This window comes from Vigna radiata, chromosome 9, assembly GCF_000741045.1.
Source record: "Vigna radiata var. radiata cultivar VC1973A chromosome 9, Vradiata_ver6, whole genome shotgun sequence".
Classification (NCBI taxonomy): Eukaryota; Viridiplantae; Streptophyta; class Magnoliopsida; order Fabales; family Fabaceae; genus Vigna; species Vigna radiata.
Window position 1 is genome coordinate 2,994,120 of NC_028359.1, and position 16,444 is coordinate 3,010,563.

General features: G+C 34.3%; 1 protein-coding gene across 1 annotated transcript; it reads right to left on the reverse strand.

The window, feature by feature from the left end:
* Positions 1-1,029: 1,029 nt before the first annotated feature.
* Positions 1,030-8,704, reverse strand: LOC106774043. The gene is made up of 11 exons (XM_014660855.2): positions 8,309-8,704; positions 7,581-7,749; positions 7,289-7,471; positions 7,112-7,211; positions 6,975-7,005; positions 6,047-6,089; positions 5,807-5,959; positions 3,897-5,634; positions 2,451-3,762; positions 2,046-2,129; positions 1,030-1,688 (listed from the first exon to the last, which is right to left on the reverse strand). The coding sequence occupies exons 2-11, from the start codon at positions 7,637-7,639 to the stop codon at positions 1,624-1,626; spliced, it is 3,768 nt and encodes a 1,255-aa protein (XP_014516341.1). The 5' UTR covers positions 7,640-7,749; positions 8,309-8,704; the 3' UTR covers positions 1,030-1,623.
* Positions 8,705-16,444: the final 7,740 nt, after the last annotated feature.

Below are 16,444 nucleotides of genomic sequence, written 5' to 3' on the forward strand. Positions count from 1 at the left end.
GGAACACATGTCAACATTTTATTGGTCTATTTGAATTTATGTTTAAAAAATATTTAAAACGGACCAATCACAAGTTATTACATACGTGTTGTCAAAAAGTTGTTAAAAAAGTATTGTTAAAAGAAGTTTTTCCTTGTTGTTTAGAGGACATGTTGGTTTTGAATTGACTCGTGTGAGTTTTTTTTTCTAATATCAATTCAGTTATCCGTAATCAGAACAAAAACTAACAAGGACTATACATTTGTCATGTAGAGATAATCTTCTGACTGCATAGTATGTTTTTGGCATCACCTCTTTGACTAGGTAGTTTGAAATGAATATTTCAGGAGAAAAAGAAAGGGAATAAACAAACATTAGCAATAAAAGACTCACGTTAAAGTGGAATTTACAAAGCACAGTGTTCTCCGCAAGGACACAAGTACATAAAAGACGGTAAGTTTTATTGTAAGTTTCACACGATGCCAGCTTATTTGATGGGTGAAACTTAACTTAAAAAAGTACTGTACAGAAAGGAATCTGGAAAACAAGGTAGGGTACAAGGTGCATTATTTTGCTGCATAAATAATAATAGAATAGTACGTTTAATCCAAGAAAATCAAATGACAACATTGGTGCCTTTATTTATTGTTGATTGGCCGAATTGCTTCCTAGAAGTGATCAAATCATAAAAGGTTGTGTCGGCTAACATTGGTTCGTCTGTTTCTTTTGTGGCTAATAAAGATGATCATTGGTGCCTTGTCATTGCATTTTCCATTATTTTTCTTTCTTTGCCGTTAAGCATTTGATAAATTCCCAATAACGTCTTCGCAGTCACTAGTTAGAAGCATTAACTAACAACTTAAATCGCTTTCAAAGAAATTAAACAAACTTCTTAATCGTAAGCATTGTATAGTTTGTTTTACAGAGCACTGTATATAGTTTGTTTTATCCAAAAATCAATATAATAAAGGTAGCGTTCTCATTCATTACCGCAATCGGACAGTTCCATGTTCACAAGGCCTAAAGCAATAAAGAATGGATGCAGAATCATAAGGTAAGAAGGATCAACGACCATGTTTATTTACTGTGTGATGATTTACATTAAGTAACGTGTAGCTATCATGAAAAGGAGCATTAATAGCTGAAAATTCATACAGCTAAAAGCAACAAGAAAATGGCATAGGATAAGTAGCCAATCATTCTTATTCGTTCTTTTCATCGGGAGAGGGAAATAATCTTTTGAAAGCTACTATTTTGCTCCGCAATCACATTACTCTTCTTAACTCTGACTGTACTGATTCATTCTAACAGGAGTTCAACTCTGATATACATCACACAAGTAAATCAAAATAAACGAGCAAAAGAATGCCACTCCTGCCAAAATTACAATGACACTGCACCAATAGGCGACTCTTCATTGACTACAGAATGCAGCATATATCAACACAACCATGACTAACTAAATCATAGGGGAAAACCTCATGAGTCCAAGAAAATATACATAACCCCAATCACATATATCTTTCATATAGATCATTGTATCGAGCCTACCTCTCTTTTCTGTATCATATTTAATATTGTCCTTTACACCTCTACTACCATTGAGATGATCCGAATTACTTGCCAGGCCCAATCACTGAAATTTCATCTGGTTTTCGAGTCACTACCCTTGCTTCGGAAAGTTGATAGTGAAAAAAATGATTTGGGAGCTGCACAAATTGAAGTTAACATGTAACTATGACATCGTGTAAAAGATACTAAATCTGTAGAAAATCAAACGTTATCATTCTTGAAATCAGTGAAGAGAAATCCAAAGCATATGTGAATCCCAAGTCTTTACTAACAAAAGCATAATACTACTTTGGGGAGTCAAGGTTTTACATTCTTAGCAAAAAAATTCAAAAGATTAGCCCCTTAATCCAAGAATCAATGAAATGCAAACAAAGAGGACACATTTTGAGAACTCCTGACAACTTACAGAGCTACTTCATCAACCTGACAAATGAAACTACACCAAAAAAGGATGAAAAATTGACCTATAGTATACTATGTTACCCAGGCATCACCTTTTAATGAACTTCCAGACATGTGATCATCCCTCAGTTTAAAATGAGCAGGCGGTGCAGGGATAGAGCTTTGCAAGGATTGGACTGTAGGAATCAAGAAAAAAATTATCAATTAAAAGTAGAGTCTACTGAAAAACGAAAGTTAAGAAAGACATTAATTGAAATTTTCCTTGTCCTTCCACATCAATATCTATGGACAGGTATAACTTTTTTAAATGTGAAACCAACAGTGGAAAGACATCAATGAATAAATTAAAGGATCCACTTCCTAATAGCAGGCATAACACAAGATACTGGCAAGATCAAATAATAAAATAAAAAATATATCCACTTAAATATCTAGATTTTAAGCAATGACAAGGCGTATTGATCAATAACAATAAATCTGAGAAAATAGTATGTTACCCTGTTCGTTGAACAGCTCATTTTCATTGAAGCTGTCATCAGAAGGATGACCATGAGAGAATCCCATTCTTGATTTCCTCAGGTCTTCTGATGACCGATTGGCCAAATCTCTGCCATCTTCAGTATCATCATCTCCTTCAGACGTTGTTGCAGAGATCCAATCAGGCAAACCTTCGGATCCTCGAGTTTTTCTCCCAAACTTTAGCAATCGCTTAAAACCTTTAGTGACGTCTTTGCGGGGTTGATTTTGGGATGAATTAGCAACAAGAAATGGTTTTTGAGCACTTCCCCACTTTTTCCTCATTCGGGCAGCATCATTGTCACCCTGGTTAAGAGAATGAGAATTCCAAGAAGCGGGGCTTCCAATTGGAGAATCTACGGAAGCATCAATGTCAGATGACTCGTGTGGGTATGAAAAAGGATGAGGCACGCGTGAATTCCATGACACGGGACTTCCAATAGGAGAATCCTGCACAGATCTTACACCGTTGAATGTGGATGGAAACCCAGAAGCCATTTCACCACCTGAAATAGGGTCAACCTGGGCAAAAGACCTTGTAGAATCACCAATTTCAGATCCAGAATTACCAGACTTCCCGGATTCCTGGCTCAGACTCACCTTTCCATTATTATTATAAGCAACATCTTTGGTAACCATAGTTTCAATGTCATCCTGTTCCTCTGTGCCCATCTGCAAAGAATCATCCTCATCAAATTCAAGGTCATCGAATTCTTTATTATTTTGAGTATCAGTTGCCATTGAAGCTTTCATCCGGATAGCATTGCCAACAGAACCAGAACCTATGTTATTACCCTTTTTAAGAAAAGATCTAGGCGATTGATCATAAGGACCTAGATCAGTCTCGTCCATATCAAATTTCAATGGAGACAAAACAATCCCATCTGGGTTCAAAGGGGACAAATCCTTAAACTCTGCAGGATTAGCAGAACTTTTCCTTAAAGACTGAGCTTGCCTCGACTTCTCTTCCTTGACTCCTTGCATCTCCTCAGTGGTGCTTTTGCTACGGGAATACGTCCTTACCTGAGAACGGGTTGTTTTACCGACTCCAGAAGAAGGCTTTGTATTTTCTTTTCTTAAATCAGAAAAATTTGGAACAGACTGAGCAAGTGGGTTGTCTCTTCTCCTTCCAGATGAACGTGAGACCGACACAGCTGTTGTTCGAGGGGTAACTGAAGATGTATGTCTATTAGGAAAATTTTTCCTACTTTGCCTAGAAGAGCCATAAGTTTTCTCTTCAGAGAATTCAGAAACATATTCATCATCTTCATTCTGAAGGGAATCTATCGGATGCTGTCGAAAAAGAAGGGGGATTTAAATCAGAACTGAAAATGAAATTTCATCTTTTTAATTTAACACAAACTTTGCATTCAAAAAATTAAAATTCTGCAATCATCACAAAAATCATAAAACAAGCCAATGAATACCTGCTCCCTCTTAATATTTGATTTGAAATATCTAAGTTTCTCGGCACGATGAGCACCTGATGCTAAATCTTGTTTGTTGCTAGAGCCCGAAAACTTGGCCTTCATTTCAGCTCTACTCATCTCAAGGCTATCTTGCATGGCCTTCATTCTAGCTTCCTTCTCAGCTCTGTTCATACTCCAATCTTCTCGAAGCTTGGCATTCCTCTTCTTCATGTACTTCTCATAAAACTTTCCTCTAGAATCTTCACTCAAGTTAAGATCAGAAAAATTTGGCCCCAAAGCATCACCAGAATTGTGACCGTCTACCGTCTTTGCAACCGACTTAGCCTCAAAGCTTGCCAGACTGCTTGAACTCGCAGTCACTTCAGTCACATTGCTTCTGGAAGGCAACTGAGGAGTCGACTCGCCTACTCCAGCTTTCCTATACTGTGACTGTTCTATATGTGCATCAGCCGGCTCAACTCTCCTCGCAGAACCAGACTGGTCCCCAGGAACCCTCAGTTTATGCTCAGCAAAAAGCTTTTCAAGTTCATCAGCCTTCATTTTCAGCTCATCATGCAGCCCTTGATTTCCTTTAGCTTGCCTCACCCTCTGATGTTGCTGCTCTAAAGGTGGGGTTGAGGATGGACGTGCATTGTCCTTAGTCTCTAAAACTTGTTTCATCTTGCTAAAGTCATGAGCACTTTTGTTGGTTTCATCCCTTTTACCCTGTGTCATGCTCAACTGTTGTTCACTTCTACCATGTAGAGATTTCTGGAACTTCATTTTTGGGATTTGGGAATCCTCATCCTTGTTCGTGAATGAAGAAGAGTCTTCAACCTCAATCTGTGAAGATTGATCANCACGAACAGAAACATCCCTCAATTTGAGTCCATTGCCACCTTCAAACTGTGCTGATAAGGATCGAGAATGACTTCGGGGTCCCCTAATAAGTGACGGTGCAACCACATGATTTTTCACCCCACCATAAACCTTCACATCATCATCCCCAGAAGACAGCATAGGACCACCAACAACAACCTCGGATGAACCGTTCTTCACTGCTGCGGCCTCCGGAACACCACCCACCTGATCCTTAAACCCCCCGTTCATGTCCTCGTCAAAAACGGAAACTTTCCCTGTCTCCTGAGAAGACCCTTGATCAGTTTTTCCAAACTTCTCCGATTTGTTGTCGTTTCGATCCTTCTCTTCCGAAAGAAGGGACTTCGTCTGAGAAACAGAGGACGACAAGGGGCTATCCAATTCCTTCTTCTCCCCGCTGATGTCGATGCTCATGTCACTCGCACCGCTCCACCGCCGCAGCACATCGGAGGAAAACCTCCGGAGCTCCGGTGGCTTCCCGGAGGAATTCTCCTTCTGCTTATTCTCGAATAGGTTGATCCGGTCCTGCACGCTAAGCCTCCGAGACGCCGGAGCCGTCGCCGCCGTGGTTGCCGACGCCGGCGACTCCGTCTCCTCTTTGGCAGGGGCGTCGTTGGTGTCGTCCCTCGAGTTCACGCTGGTGTTGCTTCTTCGCAGCGAAGCGAAGTTGGAAAAAGGCTTGGGCTTTGGTGGGTCTGAGAGTTGATCCTGGGCCTGGGCCTGGGCCTGGGTCTGAGCTTGGTTGGGCCCATCGTCATTGTCGATGGACATGTCAGAACTAATTGATGATCGGAGTTCCCTGTCATCGCCACCTGGCCAGTGACTGATAAGGTCCGGTCTTCTTTCGTACAGTGACATGTATTTAGTACACGCTTCACTGCACCGCAAAAAATAAAAACATTATAATTAATAATATTATTATTTTATTCAATATTTTACCATATATGATGAGGGACGAAAATAAAATTTGCTTACATTATAATTACTACTTATTTATTTCGTGTTATCTTAATTAAGGTTATTTTAGAAGAGTTAAGAAAATGACTTACTTCAATCTATGAGCACCGAAACAATGAGCGAAATGTTTGAGATGAGTGATAGTGTGGGGATTGAAACCGGAGGCTGATGCACGAGCACATGCTGTGGTTAGGTCTTGCCTAACTGCACTCAATCGTACATCAATTGCCCTTAGGAGTTCCTTCCTGTGCAAGTAACTCGTACCAACAAATCAATCAATTACATCTGTAAAATTAACATGCAAAATCTTGCCTAGGTAGATGAAATCTTACGTTGTAGCATCTGCCACTGTTATTGCTCCTGCTCCATTCCCACCTGCCCAAATTTTTCAACAAATAATATACTCATCAAAACTAAAATTTAAACATAGTGGGAGTTTCATTCTTCATTTCTACTTCTATGGTAGGCATCAGCATTCAACCCTCAACCCATTTTGCCATGCTCTTATCAAACAAGATAAGGCAATTCTGTTGGGGCAATTATGATGGGAGCATGTGGCAATTAAGAACTGAGAATGGTTTCTTTTTCTTTTTTTTACTTTTTTATATATCCTCTCTGGCTACATTTAATTTCGTTTTTCTATCTACCATCTGATTTAGAAGAACCTACATCAACGTGTCATACAGTATAGGCTATCACCCAATTGAGCAAAAATTAGACAAACTATTACAGACAAGAAAACATTTTAGAAGTGCTCACATATCTAAAATTAGAAGCAAGTTCATAAATATTTCCTCAAGATTGTATTATAATAATAGTTGCATTTAATGGTAAACAATGTAGAGTGTAAAATACGTCAGCTCCCACTACTGTAACAGTAAAATATGTTCAAGGGAGAAATAATAGTGAAAGTGTGAGATTAAGTAATGAACATTGACAATAATCAAAGATCCATATATGGAAACATGATGACAGCCAATATAACTTAAAAGTCATAACTGTGCAACAATTTTCAATCGACTTTGTACAGCAAAAGCAGAAACACAACTTTTTTCTCCATGGCTACAAGATATTCAGTAGGGAAATGCAGCATAAATGTCTTAAGAGTTAAGAGTTGTAAATGATAAGACAAATTCATCAGAGTGGTTACTGATGAGTAGTGACACGATCAAAAGAAGTTCCAAATGGTTTTGGATTATAGGTCGAATTGCAAAGAGACCTGTTATTTTGGTTATATGTCTATTAGCAAAGAAAACATACCTTGTGGATCTGAACGCTGATCCCCTGCCCCCTGAAATAAGACATTCCAAATATCAATAAAAGAGAGAAAAAAAAGGGATTTCTCAGTTCAGTTGTCTGCACCAATCTTCTCTCTTTGATCATAACTTTGTTGTTACCTGAGAATATATTCTTCGTGCTGCTTCTAATTGGGACATTTCTGCATCATAGGTATTGACCATTTCCAAAACTTCTGGTGTGCTAACAAACCGCACAAACCTGTAAGCACCAAAACCAATCAAATCAAGAAAGGTAAACCAAAATGGTCGGTGCATTCAATCAAAGGGCGGTGTTACCTCTCAAATGTTCCTTTTGTAAACCACGCCTCTGCATTTTTATGTCTATCAATTTCTAGCTTGATTGATGAGGCAGCTAGAGCAACCTGCTCTTCTGCAACCTTTAAATTGGTCAAGAATGGCTTCACCAATCCTGATGCTAGTTTCTCAGTGTTTCCATCACTTGAAACCAGCAACTCACATCTGCCCAATGATAGAAAGAAAAACAAGGAAACACGATTACAAACTCTAATAATCAACAGAAAAGCTCATCCCAGCAACAAGAAAATTCCATGGATAAAGTTGCCCGCACCTTGAACGCCTTGGAGACAATTGGAATACCGCATAATCAAGAAGCGTATCAGACTTCATTTTCCTATATTGAAGGTAGCACTACTCTCTGTCACTCTTCGGATCATTTCACGCAAGCAAACGCAATCTTAACCATCGTTTCCATTTGGAACCAACCATAATCAACAACACTACACGCGAGAAATCCCAAAATCAGAATGTAGATTCTGCAGAAGCATGGTTAAAAAAAGAAAAAGGAAGAGAAAACTCTTAGAGAATTCCGCGTCAGACGAACAAGTACGTTGAGTGAGTCATTTCCCTATTTGCATTACATTACAAATCTACATTCTCTATCAAGTTCGAAATTGAACAAAATCATGTCACAACCCAGATGCACTTAAGGTAAATCCTACTCGTTGCAACCCTCAACAGAACCATTCCACGCCATAGATCCCAACCCATGACTCAAAGTTCAAGCTTTTTCAACACAACAGAAACCCAAATTTGCCTCAGAAACTATTAGAAGTAGATCTGATTCAGCAAAAGACTGAACTTGACTAAAGCTGCATCGATACCAAATAAACCCAAAATCCAATACCAACCAAGCTAAACCAAAAAACTTACTAAAAAAACACAATAATCAAATAAACAACAGGAAGTCAAGCAAGCATTATCACGGTTGCACACAAACAAACACCCATGCTGCAAAACAGAAAACAAAAGTGAACAAACCCTAATCACTTTTTTTACATTGAAAATTTGGAGTGAAATGTGGAAGTGGCGTAGAATTGAATGTGAAGTGCGGATACGGAGGTCCGAGATCTTCGATTGCGTGACCCGATCCTCCAATTTAGAGTTCAAAAGGGTACCAGCATTTGGCTCCTTTGTCTTTTATGTTCTTCTTTCTCTCTTCTTCTTGTTCTTCCCTTTTTGTGTCTCACTGTGGAGGAAATGAGCCTCTTTCTTTTTCTTTCTCTTCTCTCATTTTCTTTCTCCTTTTTTTTTTTTTTTTTAAATTTAAGTTTTACGAAAACCCCACAATGAAAAAGATGGTTTTTGCTTTACTCATCCTTCATTTCAAATCCCCTCTACTTTCTCTCTCCACACCGTCCCTCTCTCTCAGTAGAAACAGAGAATGACAATGTTCAGACAAAAACAAAAAAACAAAAACGTTGTCACATTTGCACTTCGTAAAACGCTAATTAATTAGCAGATGACATTGATTCAACTCAATCCATTTCAAAAAAAAAAAAAAAACACTGTGCTCTGGTGAATAACGGTGATGATTGACCGCGGCAGACTCCAACATGACTGAAACTTTTTACTTTCAGATAAATCGTTCTTCAACCGATGGTGGTTAACTTTCAAAACGTGCTATAACCAAAAATTAAAAATTAAAATTTAAAAACCGAATCATTGGCAAGAAACACTAACCAGGTTTCATTTCCCATGTTTTTGTCATTTACTAATTTCCAATAAATAAAAAAAAAAAGTTTTTCAAATTTCGTTTCACCCTTTGATTACTTTATTGTAGTCTATGATTGGGGTATTTGAAATTGACGCATCTATTGTATTGGACAGAAGGGACATTTTCGTAATTTTGTGAAGCCATGGTCAACACCAGTGTACATACACTGTTGTATTGTATTGCTTCAAAGTCTTTCCATAATAATAATAATAATTACGATCACTCATTGTACAGTTATATTTAAATTGAGATTAAATGTTTGTTAGTGAAGTAAATTAAGTTTGGAGAAATCTTATTATCCTATTGATACCATATGCTTATTAAAAAATATATATTTATAATATATAATATTCATTGAAGTGTAAAATAATCTGAAGGATCTTTTTCTCTAATACGTGTAATTAATCTTTTTATTTCTGGTTAACTCGCAGAAACAAACAGAAAAAAAACATTTTTTTATTTCACCAATCAAATCAAATGTCTTTCCTAACTATTTGATAATTTTGTCGTTTTCAAAATTTACTCGTATTTTCCTCTTCTGGTCCAACCGTATATGTGAACATTAAAATAGTATTTTATTTTAGTATTTAAATTTAAATACTTTGCAATCAAAATCAGCTTTAAATTAACTCATTATTATCTTTTGTATATACATTTTCTCTAAATTATGAAAATTTAAATATTTAAATAAAACATCACTCATATTTTTCTGTAGTAAAATAATTCTAGAACTTGATTAACAAACGGATTAGCATTATTGCCGCTGTTTTTATTTTTCACTCAAATTAAAATAATTAGTGATTTATTGATTTGTCAAATAACATAACCAAACCAGCCTGTAAACAATAATAAAAAAAAAGCATAATAAACCAAAGTCGTATTTTGAGGGCCTAAAAAAGTGGTTGAAAAGAAAAATGACAAAAAATATATATTATTAATATTACTATTAATGACTTATTATAATTTCTGTTGGAACCCAATATTGGTGAGGTTGCATATATGAAATTTGTTAACTCATCACATTTTTCAAGTTAATTAATTATCAAATAATTCAAACTATGTCTAACATTCATTATAATGAATCGTGCACGTAAATCACGGTTAAAACATTAAGCATGACTTAATCATTTCTTAGCTTCTATTTATGGTATGTGTATTTGTATAATTTCGAAATGATGTGTGTAATAAGTTAGTGAATGGTGAAAAAAATATATATATAAAAAAAAAAAAAAACTTTATAGTAAAATTACTTGTATTTGAAGATTGAATTGGAAAGGGATATTTCTTAAGCAACACTTATACGTAAAGAAAATTGAAAAAAAAAATGAAAATTGAAAACCGAAATTGTGGATTGGGGAATAAGTGGAATGTCGTTTTGTCTTATTGATTAGGTTTTGTAACGAATTTGTCCCCAATCACAAGGCAACGAAATTCATCTTAATTTTTGTCACCAAATTGAAATCGTAGGAAAGTTGAAGTTGAATGAAAGGTACCCAATAATCATAAATCAGAAACCCTAAGTGGGGATACCATCACCCATACTTGTCACTCATTTCTTACTATTCCAAGATAGAACTTAGAAGGGAACAAAATACTATATAAAACAAAACAAGAATGAGAAAGATGAATACAAAGAATCAATGTGAATGGAAGAAAATAAAGTAATAGACAAATTTGAAAATAAAAATACGTTTATATGAAGATATAGATGAATATAAATGTGAGTTAGAGTAAATATATAGATTATATAAAGATGTATTTATTATTTATATTTAAGTTTCAAACATATATCAAATACTATTTAAGTTTATTTGTACAGACTAGTTTAACCTTTTTTCCTTAAAAAAATATTCCATTTTCAAAAGATGAATAATTTTTTCTTTACTTTTAATCTTTTCTGTTTAAGAATAGTATTATTTAAAATTTAATTGTTTTGAAACCTTTTGTTTAAGAATAAAATCATTACTTTCATGCACAATATATTAAAGGATAATGATATTTTTTATAATATTTTTTATAATATTTTAATAGCATTTACATGAATTATGTGATTGGTCCATATTAATATTTAAGATTATTATTATTAATTGTGAAATAATTTTAAACTGATTACATAAATGATGTTAAAATATTGTTAAAATATAGTTATCTATCCTATATCAAATATGATTATTAATAATTCAACGACTTTAACTCAAATGTGCTTATATATATATAGTTATCTATCCTATATCNCGACTTTAACTCAAATGTGCTTATATATATATAGTTATCTATCCTATATCAAATATGATTATTAATAATTCAACGACTTTAACTCAAATGTGCTTTTATATATATATATATATATATATATATATATATATATATATATATATATATATATATATATATAAAGGAAATTACTTCGGATAATAATCTAAAACTATTTTAACTCTTTTTTTTCTGAAAAAAAAAAATTTTAATCTAACTTTTCTTCAATCATATAATTATAAATTTTTTCTAACTTAAGTACGTGAAGAAAATATTAAGAAGTAAAATATTACTTTAAATTATTGTTTGTTTTTTAGAACTCCAAATTTATGATTTTGTTTTTAAAAAAAAAATTGTGGAAAAAAAATTAGGTTTTAAAAATAATTTCTCATTGTCCAAAGAAATTGAAATTTTCCTTTTTATTCTTTAGTCGATTTTCCTTTTTATTCTTTAGCCGAAGAGAATGAAAAAGTGATTTTGAAGACCAATTACTTATCTTCTTAAATCTCAAATCTCGACTAGATTGTGACATCCCAATTATATATTATAAAGATATATAATATAATTAAGGTGTTACCATGAATAATACTAGAAAGTAGTTAAGAGTAATAAGATTACAGTCATCCTTAAACAGTACAATTTGGAAACTTGGAGTACTAGAGTTTTTCTCTTAAAATACAGAGAATTTAAAACTTAGAACATGACAAAGTTTCTTCAAAATATCCTAGGATAAGATAATTAAAGCCTAGAGAACTAGGCAACAACATTTCCTTCCCCATCAAGAGTTGTTTCCAAAGTATCTCCTCGTCATCTGCTCCCATCCAAGTGGATGATCATCGCAAGGGGAACAAACGCAAACATGGCACAAACACAAGCAATTGCAAGGTGAGCTAATTATAAAAAAAAACATACAATTAAGAGCATGCACATAAAAGATATTAATTTAAAGCAAACAAGATAAAACATTCATCCTATCATGTTAAATACTAGACTTGACTCGTCCGGACTTTAGAATGATAGTCGAGCTATGGCGGGGTGGCTTTTGATACTTAGGCTCTACCGCCTTGGGCTCTCCCGCCCTACCACACTCACGAGATTAGTCTGTTCCGCGCCCTGGAGCATGATGGAAGCCTCCAAGACTAAGACCTCCTGCTACTCCTCACCACATGGTCAATCCTCTCTACATGAGAAGAAAGGCCATTGGAGCGTCAAGAAGACCCCCAAGACTGAGCTCCTACTTTTATTCTAAAACAGTAAGAATCTCACCAAGAGATTCTACATTTGAAACTACCATAAGCAACCATGAAATCATGTTTCAGTCTTTCCCAATTCACACACCTTTGAATTATAATCAAACCACATATTTAAGCCTTAAAGATCAAGTCATATGTAACAGAACATGCTCCACAACCACTCCCAATCATCTCAAATAAACAATATTGTCATGTTATCACCAAACAGTAATATATACCAACCAATAATTGATAAAATCATGGATTAAGTGTGAAAATAACAATAGCATAATCATTAAAAGAAAGAAAGACGTCGTGCCTACACCTTATACTTTTGATAGGTTCATAAAAATATAATATATATCAAAATATATATATATATATATATATATATATATATATATATATTTATTTATTTATTTTGCTACATATTTAATATTTCATATTACACTAAGTGTTATTATAGGGGAGATTTTACATTTCTCCAATCCTCTTTACACTCCAAAATGGTTCCTATTTGGTAAACTACTTGTCTAATTATCATCACCATGAGACACTTTCCCTTCCAACACTCCTTCCCTACCCAATTGGTTACCGGGGAGGGTTCAGATGTCTGACGCATCGGACTCACCTTCGACGCTAACACATATGACTAGTCACAACGTACTGGACCAGGCTAGGGCTCAGGGATGTGCCAACTCAGGTTTTTAAGTCCCCTCTATCCTACCAACAAAGGCTCTCAACAACCACATTTGATTTGTCTAAATTATCTATCTTGTTCTCTTATGCTTTGAACCTGAAATGCTAAATTTTAATATTTTCACTTCATCTCACAACAATCTCAAACAGTACCTGTGTATCCAATTACTACCAAACAATGCTAATTAAATCCCACTCAAGACCTTTTCCAGAACATCACCAATCTTAGTCAATAACCCATTCAGAAACCGTTCATAATCATCAAAATAGGACACATAAAATCAATCACAGATAAATCATTTAAGTAGTATAATATACACCAAAACCAATTACTTAAAACAGTAACATTACAATCTCAACAGTACATCACATTTTTAATTCAACATGCATAAAACACTAAAACAGATTCAACCTAGAAAATAATTAGCTCCCCTTACCTGGAAAGCTTAATAGTAACAGGTCAAGAACGCCCTAGGACCGTACCCACACCGCGTTGAACTTACAGAACCTACAAATCACCAAATTAGTGATAGAACATAGCTCTCAGAGCTCGAATGGGTAGAGAATGGAAGGAAGAGCGTACAAGGCACATGAACCCAACAAAGTTGCATGCCTTAGGTTCTAGAACAGTGAAAGAGAAGGGGGAAAAACACTTACCGGGACGAACAGAGAAACTGTTCGGTTCAAAATGAAGATCTTGTTGCAAGGAACGTTGTAGTACCTTCAGTTAAAAATTTTATTGGTTAAGTGAGTGGTTTTCTTAGAGGGAAGGCAGAGCAAATTTCTTAGAAAGAAAATAGCTCTGTCTAGAGAGAGCAAACAAAGAATAAAAATGGGAAATCTGATTCTGATTTTCAGAAGACCCCATCCTAAGGATATGGGTCCTTTGCTGATGGGCTGGTTGTCCCAACTTAAGACCCAATAGCCCTTTTTATTTAGGCTTTTACATGACTAGATAGTTTGTTATGATACATTTAATATTTCTATAGTTTTTAAGAGTAGATATCGAGTCTAATTTAAATATATTTTTCTTTTTCAATTCTTTTAGACATTTTTTTGAACTCTATACCATGATGAAAACTTTAAAATCGTGAGTATTTCATATGTAGTAATTAATCATAGCAATATCATATAAATCACTATGAGATAATAACATAAAAAGAGAATTGTTGAAAATTAAATACTAACTTCATATAACCATCTCGTGATTGAAAGTTAATTCATGATGAGCTTCCACTTACATATAAAATTAAAATAAATGTTATAAGATTAAAATAGTATATTCTAAATACATAATAAAGTTTTGCTTGTACTTTTTGAATTGAAGTGTACTTGATGATAAGATTTAGAAATGTGTTCAATCTAATTGATTTGTCTTTTATCTTTATTTCTTTATTATAAAGGTTTATATGTTGAATTGTGATTGATCTTTATACAATATTATTTTCGCTTGTATTTTTTAAAATTTAAAACTTTATCACGGGTTTGTTCATAAAAGATGTTTTAAATGATTGAAGAAAGAAAATATATTAAAATATGCAAAAATAAAATTTTCACATCAAATTGTTATATGCACCCATTAGGCTTTATGTATTCATAAAGTAAAAAAAAAAATACTCAGATTATGAGTAAATATGTAATCTATTTCATATACTGTGTATATCCTTTCGACACTAATTAATTTTGAATATAACATTACATTCAATTTCATTGTATTCATCATCATTTTTTACAACTCTAACAATCTATTATGATGTTTTATATCTTTATCACAATTTCATTTCCTCACTAATAGCATTTTTCCACTTTTAGTAAACTAAAATTTCCTACAGCATATTAAAAACAAATACTAAGTGATAAATGGGATATTTGACTTAGGACAAATTCTAGTTACAAAGTAATTACTCATAGGATATCCAATTTTAATAATGAAATCAATATCATAAGTAAACCTAGTGATACCTTTAATGACTTTGTTAGTTAGGTTCTTTACATTAGTGCAAAAACGTTGTTTAACGTCACCCATAAGATGTTGGTTAAAGGATAGCTCGACGTATATTAACGGACGGTGGCATTACAGTAAATAAGTTGGTAAACAAAACATCGGTTTTTAGGGCAAACGACATCTCTGATATAGTAGACGTTTGCTCTGCCATAAACCGACGTCCAAGGGCATGAGGTAGGAGAGAAGACGATCTTATCTACCCCATTGACGTCAGTTGTGATGGGGGTCTGATGTCTACCTGGCTGCAATTAATGTTCTTCACCTGATTCTCAGGCGCTTAGACGTCACGTAGTAAAAACCGACGTCTATAATGTTATAGACGTCTTTGCTCCCTTAGCTTGACGACAATGAGCCTGTCTGGAAGGCGGGAAGACAGTCAATTTCTGCAATATAGACGTCGGATTTCTAGGGGAGCGATGTCTATGTGCCTGTAATTAATGTTATTCACCAAACTCGCAGGCACTTCGACGTTCGGTAACAAGGCATCGATGTCTAAAATGTTATAGGCCTACTTCCCTGACAGGAAATGAAATGTCAATCCGATCAGCGTTGTAGACGTCAGCGCCCCGTGTGTCTGACGTCTAATGTGCATGCAAAAGACAGATTAAAAGTTATCTTGGACGTCATATTAGTGAGATAACCGACGTCTAGCTGACTATAGACGTCGGTTTCTGTAACAACCGACACCTCATTTCATGTTAAATAAATCGCAGACTCGCAGTTTCGCGACATTGCATTCCAGTTTCTGATAACATCATTGTCTTCCTCCTTTCCTTTTTCTCTCTTGCGGCATTGCATTCCAGGTGCGTCTTTTTTTATTTAAACCGTTTAAACTTTGCTCAATCCGATTATATTAGACTTTCATCGATTATCTTATGGTTCAACTAATTAAAATTTTTTTTCCTTATGTTGTGTTTTAGTACAGTTTTGTTCCTCTCTTAGGGTAACGTAGTACCACAATCTACCTTTGCTAGTTGTCTCCCAGAAAAAACGACAATACTACTACTACTACTACCACTAATAATAATAATAATAATAATAATAATAATAATAATAATAATAATAATACTAATAATAATAATACTAATAATAATAATACTAATAATAATAATACTAATAATAATACTAATAATAATAATACTAATAATAATACTAATAATAATACTAATAATAATAATACTAATAATAATACTAATAATAATACTAATAATAATAATACTAATAATAAT